Source organism: Protopterus annectens, chromosome 2.part0, assembly GCF_019279795.1.
Source record: "Protopterus annectens isolate FY-2018-M chromosome 2.part0, PAN1.0, whole genome shotgun sequence".
Taxonomy (NCBI): domain Eukaryota; kingdom Metazoa; phylum Chordata; order Ceratodontiformes; family Protopteridae; genus Protopterus; species Protopterus annectens.
The window spans coordinates 1,270,806,360-1,270,819,045 of NC_056728.1; the positions used below are offsets into that span (position 1 = coordinate 1,270,806,360).

General features: G+C 42.6%; 1 protein-coding gene across 2 annotated transcripts in view; it reads right to left on the reverse strand.

Moving 5' to 3' along the window:
• The window catches only part of PLAA (phospholipase A2 activating protein), a 749,216-nt gene that overhangs the window by 368,676 nt on the left and 367,854 nt on the right, over positions 1–12,686 (reverse strand). For both annotated transcript variants that reach the window (XM_044061441.1, XM_044061440.1), the window contains one exon: positions 7,728–7,897. In XM_044061441.1, coding sequence (XP_043917376.1) covers positions 7,728–7,897 — 170 coding nt within the window. The remainder of the gene's footprint in view (positions 1–7,727; positions 7,898–12,686) is intronic.

The following is a 12,686-nucleotide window of genomic DNA, read 5'->3' on the forward strand; positions in this document are numbered from 1 at the left end:
CAAAGAGTCGTCTAGGAGTGACAAGGCCGGGGAATAGCTGGGAGGGAAGGTGAGGAAGAATGAAAATGAACTACACAGATGTCAAGTTATGGTAGGTATATAACTTCTAAATCTGATGTCCTTTTCATTCTTCCTCATGAATGGGTCAGTCCCCAGCTATGAAACAAGCCTCATGGAAGGACATGCCGGAGCAGTGTCAAACCAAAGGAAGCTCTGCTTCTGGAGACAATATCCAAGTTGTAATGTGTAACAGAGGTATGAGTCTTTCACCAAGTTGCTGCAGCACAGATATCGTCAATACAGGTTCTTGAAGAGAAGGCAGAGGAAGTAGCCATTTATCTAGTGGAATGAGCTCTAAGAGGAAGAGGCAATTACAAACATTTTGAGAATAAATCAGCAAAATACAATCAGTAATCTACTTAGCCAGAGCAATTTTGGAAACTGCTTGACCTAAGTAGTTAAGGGAAAAGGATACAAACAGCTGATCAGACTTCCTGTACTCTTTTGTTCTGTGAAGATAAAAACATAGTTGTCTATGAACATCAAGAAAATGCAGAACATATTCGCTCTTAGTAAAGTTTGGAAAGAAAACTGGCAATTTATGAACTGATTAATATTAGTCTCTGTATCCACTTTAGGCAGAAAGGAAGGGTTGGTTCATAGAGATTCTCTCTTTATGATAAATAATGTAAGGAGGCCTAAGCGATAAGGCCTGGATCTCAGAAATTTTTTTGGCTGAAGTGATAGCTACCAAAAAGATTGTTTTCCAAGAAACTAACTTCATATCGCATTTGTCTGTCGGTTCAAAGGGCTTCTGAGTCAACCCCTGGAAGACCACTGTGAGATCCCAAGAAGGAGAGGGATCCTTTATTGGAAGTCTAAGGAGAAAAATTCCTTTCATGAAAGCTTTACATAATCTGGAAGTGGCCAGAAATAGGGATTCATTATCAGCATGAAATTTAGATATGGCTGCTAATTGAAGTATAATAGTACAAAAACTAGCCCCTTCCATAAGTACTGGGGAAAACAAAGACGGCCGAAGCAGAAGCTGAGAAAGGATCAATATTCTCTTTGGAAGCCCATATAGAGAATCTCTTCCATTTGCTTCTGTAGACATTCTTTGTGGAAGCCTCCTGGGAGGCCAAGATATTGCCAAGAACTGGGAAGCGAGCCTGGACTCTCTTACTATCACTGGACGTGTAGGAACCATGCACAATCAGCTTGACGGTGTGGAGACTGGGATGTTGAATTTCTGATGGGTGAGACAGGAGATCCTAAGTAGGCTCCAATATCCATGGAGGATATTTCAAATGAGACCAGAGGAAGGGGAACCATACCTGTCGAGGCTAGAAGGGTGCAATGAGGATGACTGAGCTCTTCAGGCTGCTTGCTATCTGTAGGAATTTCAGGATCAGTGGAAGGTGGGGGTTGGAGTAGAGGAGACCAAGCGTGAATCACAGCATCCCTTGGTGATGCCCCTGGAGGGGGGATCAGAGCGAAGTACTTGCTGCACTTGTTGAGGGGAGAGGCAAATAGGTTGCAGCAAGGCTGGCACCAACAGCTGAAAATCACGTTCGCTACTGTTTGATTGAGGGACCACTTGTGAGGAATCGGAATGGACCTGCCGAGCCTGTCTGCCAGAGCGTTGGTTTTCCCTCTGTATGTCCGTTGCAATTAGAAAGCGGTCTGAACAGATTGCTCATTCCCAGACCCTCATGGCCTCCCTGCACAATGGGTAGCAATGGGTTCCTCCTTGTTTGCTGATGTACCAGACTACTCGCATGTTGTGTGTGTGTACTGCAATAGTCCCTAAGGGGAGAATATTCTGAAAGGCTTGGAACATTAGGACTGCTCTCATCTCTAGGACACTGATATGCAACTTGGTCTCTGAGGAGGACCACAGGGCTTGGACCATCTTTCCCTTGAAATGCCCCCCACACCCCAGTTGGGATGTATCCATGGTTACTGAGGCTATTGGGGGAGAAGAGAGAACGGCCTGCACAAAAACAAGTCATCTGATTGGATCCACCAGCGAATATGAGGTTTGCAAATTGAGGTGATTTTGATGGGAACATACAGGGTCTGTTAAACAACAGACCACTGCACCGCCAAAGTCCACTTCGTATGAAAAATCTTGCTACAGGAACTAGAATAATAGCAGCTGACACTGACCCAAGAGGCTGCAACACTAGTTTCACTGGAGGGGACAGATGAGAAAGTAAGCCCCAGACCTGATTTCTCAAAGATGTGATGCGATGAGGAGGTAATGAAGCCACTTGAGTTGAAGGATCCAGTTGAGTTCCTACAAATTCTACAGTCTGTACACGAGTCAGCTTTGATTTAGCAAGAATTATCATAATGCCTATGGAGGAGTTGAAGATCAGAAGAAAGTAATCCCTGGTATGCAGAAATTGAAGCCTGGCTAAGGTGGTGAAGAGCCAATTGTTAAGTAGGGAAATGTTTGGAATCCTTTGAGTCTCAGGTAAGCTGCCACAACTGCTGTGCATTTGGTGAACACCCAGAGGGCTGTGGTGTGTCCAAAGGACAGTGCTCTAAAATGACAGAGATTGGTTCACAGCTGAAAGCGCAGGTGTTTCCTAGAGCTCATGTCTATTTTGATATGACAGTACACATCCTGGAGATCTATACAGCACATCTAATCATCCTGGTGTAGAAGAGGCAGGATGGACTGAACCATGACCATTCGGAACTTTGACTTTTTTACATACTGATTCAGATTGCTTAGGTCCAGAATTGATCTCAGGGTCCCCTGTTTTCTTTGGCACAAAAAAGCAGCAGAAGTAAGTTCCGAATCTTATTTGTTCAAGTGGGAACACCTGGATGATTTTTTTGTAACAGCTTTTGAATCGCCTGAGCTGTATACTCCCCTCTGACTGGGTGTAACGTCGAGGAGTTTCTTCCTTGTGACAGGAGGTGGAAGAGAAAAGGGAATGTAGTAACCTCTGGATATTATACTTAGCACCCATGCATTGTTTGTAAGACTTGTCCAGGCATCAAGGTGCAGGGAAACATGACCCCCCCCCCGACTGCCTCCACAGATGGACAATCGGGCAGTGCTTCAGGAGCACTGATAGGGCCTATTAGAAAAGGAGTCTCTGAAGCTCTGGTTCTGTGGACCCCCTCTGCCTCAGGGATGACGTCTGCCATTGCAACCTCCTCCTCTGTCTCTGGAGGAAGTGTCCCCACGTGAATCCTGAAAAGGTTCTCAAGTTTCCAGAACCACATTTTCTTACCACCTCACTTGTTCCTAGAAAAGGAGTGTTGAGGGGTAGAAAACTTGATTCCAACAGCAGACAGGGTTTTTCCTTCCTGCTTGCCGCGGCTAAGCGCACCCTTCATTGATGGCCCAAACAAGGAGGAGCCATCAAAGGGGGCATTAACAAAAGACATCTTGAAGGATTCCGCAAAGTCGAATAGCCTCATCCAGGCATGTCTCCTAATGGTGATGCCTGAACCAGCTGCTCGTGTGGCACCCTCTGCTGTTTGGGAGGTCACCCTCATCAATGAATTGGCAACAGATAAAAGAGTAGCCAACTGAGGTGAAACCTTCTTGAGATCCTCCGTAGACATGGACTCTGTGAAAGAGTTTGAAAGTTCCTTGATCAAATCTCTCTGTAAGAGAATAAAATGTGCCAGATAATTTAATGACCTCAGTGCAAAGCTGACTGAGGCACAAATACACATTTCAAATCTGTCCACCGCTCTGGACTCCCTGTTTGGTGGATGGACACAGCTAGCTCCTTCTAGTTGTCTGCTGCCACAACCATGGCATCAACAGGGACACCCTTACTCCAATGGGGTCTGTCTGATGGCGGGACTAAAATCTTATCTGGGCATTTGGGGATGGGCTCGAAAGTGTCCAGTACCTTCCAAGCCTGTCAGGAAACTAAGTCAATAAGTTCATCAGCTGGGGGGGGGGGGGTCACTCAAGACAGCTTATGGGTCAGCCCCAAAAGCTTCAAGGAACACTGACTCCTCAGAAGGAGCTTGTGAAGACCAGCCACCCTTCTGTCTAAGGATTTCTGGGATGTCTCCAAAGGAGATGTCATCAGGTGGTGATCAAGTGGATTCTTCTCCCTCATAACTAGCTGCTACAATAAAATAGCCAGATTTGCCACAGGATTAGCTTCTAGAACCCACCATTGTGAAAGCCTCGAAAAACTCAACTGGCTAGAACTCCCCCTGACCCTTCAAGTCAACCAACTAGCACTTGCTCACAAAGCACTACATCATCCAGGCAACACACCAACCCTGCAGCAACTACTTCAGCCTTACAGCACTACCAGATCCCTGAGATCAAGTACCCAACACCTCCTTAAGGTAACAAACTTTAAAAATGAGGCAGGTAGATCTGTTTATAGCCACTTCATCTCTAAAATCTGGAACACCCATTCCAGCCCATATAATAAATAACTCCACCACCCTATTCAAAAAACTACTCAAAACACACTTCTTGAATCACAAATTATATACCTGTACTACCCCTGGATAGTAACTCATATGTCTCTGTTTTCCAGCAACTAGAGTAACATCTTATCTACTGCTTTTGTAATGTCTGCTTGGGGTAATAGTATCACTGAACACTGTAAAGTAACCTGAAGGACAGAGTATGTCTCGTGTAGAAATGAGTTATGGAAGTTATCTACTCCATCTTTCTGCTATACTTGCTGTTAAACACCTCTACAACATGTATATATTAATGTAGCCTGTGAATGTTGGCAAATACACACACTGGTTAACTCACTATCTTATATGTACTATACTTTTATATGAAGTATAAAGACTGTGTATTCTGTATTTTGTTTAACTGAACCTTTTGGTTAACATGTCTTTGTCTTGTTAATGATTTTACTGCTGTGGAGCTTTTCTCCCCAGGCCTCCAATGAAAATGGACATATATCCAGTTGGACTCTCCCGGTTAACAAATGTAAAATAAAATAAATAAATAAAATCAAAGTCAGTGTCTTCAGTGACAGACTCCCCATAGGGTAGTCTATCTGCCACCTCCTGCACCTTTTCTTCCTTGGTGCCTCTTCTGTGGGGTGTTGGGGAGAGGTGTCGGAAGAAGGTGGAATCCCACTGGGGATTGAATGTGGAGGTTTCTCTGAACTGGCTGACCCCGTAGAGCAGAAATGACAGGCTCAGAGCGTGGACCCAATGAGGGGCGGCTCTCTGGACAGAGAGAAGGCCCTTTCTACTACCTGGACAGTTGACGGACCAGAGGACACCTATCCCCTCTTCCTCGGAGCTGAGGCAGTACATGACAAGGGAGATTGGGGCCAACCCCAGATCAGAGCCCCCCCTGAGAGAATCAGTCCCAAGTTGTGAAGAACTGGGGCATCAAGGGGAAGGGATGGATCCGACAAAGTAGGACAAGAACCTAACCCCTCAGACCCGGTGGCAACCTCACGGATCAGAGACCCACCTTCATCTGACAGTATCAGAACAGAGCCAGTCAGGGAAACAGCCAGAGTCGAGGAAGGGCACTTCCTTGGAGCAGACGCCGACCCTGTCAGGGATCCTGGATACTGAGACTCCAAGACAGAAGGAGAAAGGACTGAATGGGCAGGTGCATCACAGATAAGGTGGGGGACAGAGCTGGCAGGACCCCCATCTGGATCTGAGCTCTGAGAAATCTCCGCATCACCTTGTCTATATCGGCCTCAGTCAAGCTCCCAGAGGATCTGGAAGAAGCCATGGAAGCAGGCCTAGAATGCTTTTGAAGGGTCAAAGCCGGCTGACAGGGCACACATGGAGAAACAGACCAACGCAAATGCAGGCGTTTGGCTTCTGACTGTCTGATCCAGGGGTCTGGGACCAGAGTAGAAGGTAGATGGTACAGTGAAATTTGTGATGGTTATAATGCCTGTCAGATCTGAAGAGACCTGTGGATCTGAAGGAGGCGGCACTGTCTTCAGATCCAACAGTTCGGATCCAAAGCTTTTCTAAGTTTTTGAGGTGCCTCCAATGAAGCCCTCACTGACTTTTCCAAAGCTTGCTTTTTGGAGTCATGATGACTTTTGGAGGGGGTTTCAGCCCCAATATAAGAAGCTGCAGCAGAAGCTGGGAGTAAACCCTTAATTTTTAATTTATTTCGACAGTCGGAAAGGGCCTTGGGGTTGAACGATGCACAAATCTCACAAGCAGAGTTGAGATTTTCTGGCCCCAGGCAATACTCGCACTTCCTGTGGGCATCAGAATTGGAAATCGTATGCCCATAAGAAGTGCATTTCTTAAAACCAGGTTCATCAGAAATTACCATAACGTATACAAGTATAAGCGAAAAACAGTAAACTGCACACCTACACAAAATTACAAAATGGTAGTACCAAGTGTATGTGAAAAACAGTAAACTGCACACCTACACAAAATTATAAAACAGTAGTACCAAGTTATCAATGACAACACCAACACTCTATAGGAGACAGTAATAGCCTCTCAATAACTACACACAAAATTCTAAATCCAGAGACACCCCCCCTTTTTTTTTAAACACCAATAAAGTTGTAGGTAAGAGTAAGAAGCCAAAGGCTCAAAGGAGAAAAGTTAGGAAAAAAGAAAAACTCCTAATGCTGGTAAACTGCTAGGCAATAAAGGGAGAAGGAGAGAGAATTAACCCTAATATATACATTTTAGGAAATGTAACTTAGAAAAACAGACAAAAAAATAACACTCATGTTTGAGATTCAGTCGCATTCTTGTTCCTATGGCAGCAAATGAGATCTGGGGGGTTGAGGATGGAATAGAGCATTATGGGTAGAAGGAGGCGCTCGAGATTCAGATCATAAATCTTGTAAATGCAGCCGGGGTGATTCTGAGGATCGGATCCGTATCCTCTTTGAGAGGAAGAATGGAAAGGATGAGACCTTAGCAATTCCCTATAATGGGTCTGAGCTTGTGAGAATTATTTGCTTTCCCAGTTGAAAGCCTCCTTCATTCTATAAAGGGTATGCCCAAAAGAAAAGTACTCTGGGGGAAGGTACAAGAGACAGTGACATCCCAAGCACACCATGATCTATGAAAAGGACAGTCCAAAAATAAGGAGACCCTGTTTACAGCCCGATCAGGTCTCCTTACGCTTTGCTGGAGACAAATACGACATACAAATATTACATTCACTATTACTAATACCAATTACTGCATGAGCAATTTCAAGTTCTAAGTTAACTCTGCCCTTTGGCTCTTAGATGTTATTTTACAAAGACTGAAACACTGCCACCAATTCAACAAGGTCTAAAACAATAAATGGTGGAATCCTGCAAACTGTAATACAACTTCTCAATCTTGAAACCATAGTACAGATTCTCCATGAAAACAAAAGCTTCTTTTTTTGTTAACTAGAAATTTGATGTCTAAAAGACAGTACAGTACTAATCAGAACCTTGTAGTAACCAAATGAAACCTACAACTGACTCCTCAACACCAGCCAAATACAGATACCAAATGATAAATGTTGCTAGTGACCAGGAAATAATAGGGATGGAACAAAACTATAAGCTTTGCAAAATGAAAGGCTGGCTAAAGATGCCTCCAACTAAATGAAGCTGTCACTTTCCAAATATCTTAAGTTCAAGCATGGGGAGAAAGCATAAATACTATGGGCACAACTACGAAATGGCCAGATGAGCTTATTCAGTCTTTCAGAATTTTTACAAAATCTAAAAAAGTAAAACTCTTCTACAGCTGTGGACAAACCTCATTATTACCTGGCTCATCAAGATGTTCTCGACCAGGAAGCTGACTAACATCAATGTCGCCCAAGTCCTCAGTTTTAGGATCAATTGTTGAGCTAGAAAGCTCTTCTTCAAAAGCCTCGAGTTCTTCTGCACTTGTTACGCGTTCTGAAGATTCAGTGAATACTCTGATAATGCCATCACTAAACAAGCGACAATGATACAGAGAAAAAGACTGTAGATCAAATCTAATAGGCATAATGTTGCACATTAACATTCAGTCAGATACATTTTAATTTACTTTTAGCATGACTATATAAAGATGCAAGATAAAGACCAGTAGTCTTGAGTTTTTTTAAACTGCTATCAACCACACAAATGCCTCCCCAAATCTTGCTTTATTCTTTCTTTACTCTATCCCAAGCAAGTGCAAAACTACATAACACACCTGCACCTACTGCCCAAGGAAATACATACCTAGCAGCGTCATTCCATACAAAGATATATATATATATATATATATATATATATATATATATATATATATATATATACACACACACACACACACACACACACATACATATACATAATTTATATAATTTTTTTGTATTGTTTAACTTGAAATGCTTCCCATATTCCATTCTTCTTGACCTGTGCTCCTTCAACTCCATCGTTCACAAATATTCCCAAACAATGAAGTACATTCACATCTAACTATTCACTTTGTACTGCGGTGGTGGTGCTGCGGTAGCGTTGTCGCCTCATAGCAAGACGTTGTCCCGTTCGATTCTCAGCTAGAGCATCTTCTGTGTGGAGGCATATGTGAATGGGGTGTGCCTTCGTTGAAGGTTGTGCGTCAGGGCTGGTAACCTGGTACGTAAAAATCAACTACCAATCATTAGCGGACCGGAGTTCCGCTGTGGCGAGCCCTAACCGGGAAAAGCTGAAAGACACAAACACATCTAACTATTCACTTGTCTTCTAAAATTTTAAGCCTAACATTCTAAATCTTTCTTCCCATCACAATCCCCAACTTTATTTCACCATTTTAACTATGCACTGCAGCTTCCTACTAGCCTATAAAAAGTAGGGAATTACCAGTGCCTGAATAATGGAAGGCAACTTCAGCAAGTCTGAAATTTCTTCCATTTGATACAGAACACAATATCTCACTGTTCTTTGGAAATTTTCAAACTGCAAACCATTTTTCAACATATGGAGTTATTGCCCATAAAGTCACCATAACATATCTGATGGTTTATTTAGCTTTCTCCTCCTAACCTTGCAAATTTTTACATTAAAGCCCAACTTTAACCTATTTACTATAATCTGGATCTGGACCCCATCCATGAACACCACACTAACCTCAACAATATTTAAAATGATGCTGCTTTCTTAGAGTCTCACATCTATTAACTTTTCTAAGAATACTGTTTTCCTGCAACTGCCATACTATTCATAAATGGACATAGTCTAACATTGAATATTTGTATAAAAATCAGAAACGCTTAGAATGTACACATTATAAAAGGAAAAACTGATCACAAACATAAAAAGTCTGGCCATATAAAAACAAGACAGCTCTTAAAAGGTCATGCAAATCGAACATCTGTTACTTCAAGACAGTGTTTAAAGATCAAGTTTAAAAGTCTGAAACAAACATTTGCTTTTGCACAAAAAACACTCACATACATTACTTATAAGTTCATACTCTGCTTTTAGTTTCTTAATGGGTTCTTTAAGCTCTTTACCAGTTTGTGAAAGTGTGCTTTTAATGTTGGTAGAATGAGACCTCTTCTAAACATCAAGGAATTTCTTTTCTGGAATACAATTTATAAAGGTATTCTACAATCAAAGTTTCTTTTTTAAATTTCTCATTATATTTGGTGAGGCCCAACTGCCTTATCAATACAACTATTTGAGTAAGAGTTGAAGTCAAACACTCAGGCAACTCTTTTATAGGTTCATTGGTATATGCTAGACTAACTACAACTGGGGCCTATAGAAGCTTTACCAAGCATTTCAACAGTATCCCACAAGATTACGTACCCTTAGAGGTTATGTAAAGGGGTATATGTAAGTCAGGGCAAGATTTACAGGCTGCCTCTGTCCATTAAATCATAGGTATCATCCACTGGTCTGACATTCTTTTGAATAAGGGTAGGGAACAGGTCCACTTCACATGGAGCAAGGAACAAGAGGGACTAGGTATAGCGCAAAGACACACAGGATGACAACAGAGGAACTTACTCTTGTGGCCCACTTTTTTGCACTTACTGTAACTACATGAGCAACAAGGACTACTTTGTCCAGTACTCACAAGAAAAATCAAGTGCACTTGTTCTGGTAATTGCAACACTGGTTTTGTGATATACCATGCACTGTAAAATGGCTGCAACTGTTTTTATGTAGGAAAAACTATGAACAAGTTCAAAATCAGGGTGGCAGACCACCTGTCTGACATCAGACTCCAGATCCTCAAAAAACAACTAGTTAACCACTGCCCTAACTTCCCAGCCTATGTAGGTTTCCACTTCTACATCCTGGAAAAGCTCACTATGGGGCCACTAAAAGAAACAATAGTGTCATCCTCAATAAATTTAGTTAAGCTGGCTGATCAGACCTGACACCCATCACCACCATGGCCTAAACTGGAAGAAAATGTGGGAGAAGGAAAAACAAAGCACCAATCCCAAATCTTCATCAGATTGTCTTCTGCTTTTCTGCACATATGCCTCAACCACCATGGCCTAAATCAAGCATTTCCATCTTAAGTGTTCTTGCACTCAGGAAACTAAACCATAAATCATATAGCTAAAACACTTGTACTGTTTAACTCAGGACTTTGATATTAACTGATAATTAACTCTAATTATAGCTGTTAAGATGAAAAAACAATTAAAAATTAGTTCTGTAGATCACTGTATCTACCTTGGCATGGTTTGTCACTATATTTGTTTACTTTTTTTCATGACCTCAAGATGTGTACACACTTGAACAGTAACTAGAGTTTGAAAACACCTTTTACCTCATGATGTGCACAAACAAACAGCAATTTTCAGGCATTTGAAAATGTTTTCTACTACTGATTTGGGACTTGGGGGCTCTTCTTTTGTTATTAGGATTGAGAAAAGGGAGCCAATCATTAGCCACCTAGTCTGACTGACAGCCTACACCCATACTGATTAAGTCAGTCTCTTACATCATCTACCCCCCCCCCCCCCCCCAGGACCGCATGGCACCAACCTCCTCTCTCAGGCGATTGGCTAACTGCCCTTCCACCCGATCCCTTCTAGTTTCTAGGATTTCACTGCCCAAGTTTCTGTACCATACAGTGGGGTACTGGTTGCACTACTGTTGTGTACACCTTACTTTTCAGCTTCTTTGTCATTCTTCTATCATACACTACACCTGACACACTATGCCAGTTGGTTGCAGTCCCTTAACCTGTCCTACTATCTTCCTTTCTACCTCAATTTTTAGCTTATTTTTCCCCATTTGCTGCCATTACAATTGTCTTATCTTTACTCAGTTTCATCCCATGTGCCTTCAGTTTTGCATTCCATTCACCTATCCTTTGTTGAAGTTCTTGCTCAGAGTATGCCTGTAATGCCACATTGTCTGCATACAGCAGATGTATTGATCTGTCCCCTCTGACCTGCTTGCTAATGTAGTCAACCATCAGTAAGAACAGCAGTGGCTCAGAACCAAATCTTAATGCACACCCACTCCCACTGGGAAACTCTCTGTGAGACTGAACACTGCTCGTACTTGAGTCATTGGGGTCCTTGTACACAGCTTGCACTAATTCTGCCAATGTTTCTGGGACTTTCAACTGCTGCAGGACTGCCGAAATCAGCCTTCTTGGGACTGTGTTATATGCTTCCTCCAATTCTAAGAATGCCCAGTTGGACTCCTTCCTCATATCTACATTGCTGTCAGCTACCTGTCTCACTGTAAACACTGGGTCAGTTGTGCTGCATCCTGAAAGGAATTTGAACTGCTCATTTCCCATCTTATTTTCTACTACTCTGTGTATTCGTTTATCAATCACCCTTCTCCTGAACTTTCATGCAAGGTGACAGGAGTTTGATACCTTTGTAATGCCCATAGTTGTTAATGCCCCCTTTGTTCTTGAACAGTGGTACTAGTATGCCTATTCTCCAGTCATGTGGGGTACACTTTTATGTCCACACCGATACGAGTATCCTCAGAAGCCATTTCTCCCCCTATCTCACCCAGCATCCTTATCATATCTGCTGTCATCTCATCTGAGCCTGCTGCTTTCCATGACTTCATTTTCCTTAGTGTTGTTCTTCTTCTAGGGTGGCCTCCTCTTTTCTGATCATAGGTTGTGCTTCTGTGGGGTTGTCTTCATTCAGAAGCTGCCAGAAATACTCCTTCCATCTGCCTTTGCTGTCCTGTCGACTGATGAGCAGGTTGTTGCTGACATTCCTTATGATGGGTGTCTGACTATCTTCTTTATCTTTCTGTTTTTGTCTTGCAAGCTGATAAAGTTTCTTTGTGCCATCCACTGAGTCACATTATGGAAGCTGATAGAGTGCCTCTGCTGTCTTGTTCATTGCTATTGTAACTCTTCTATTCGTCTCTTTGTTAGCCGACCAGTATTCCTTCCTAGCCTGGTCTTTTTCTATTTCTCACTTCTTGCACTACTCCTTTCTTTTGATGACTTCCTGGTCTTTTATATTCCACCACCAGCTTTCCTTATGTACCTTATTCGCATACCTGGCTCGGCCACATATCTGTTCTGTAGTCCTCACACATGCTGTTTTGGGATGCTGCCATTCTTCTTTAACTCCCCTGAGTAATTCTTTGAACTGTTGGGCTTTCTCTCCAGTCAACTTGCAGGTCTTCAGCCTGTTCTCTGTTGACTTTGGAGCCTTCTCTGACCAGTGCTTGCAGCTGATTGTGGCAACCAGTGGTTTATGCTGTGGGCAGACTATTTCACTGGAAATGACTTTGCAATTG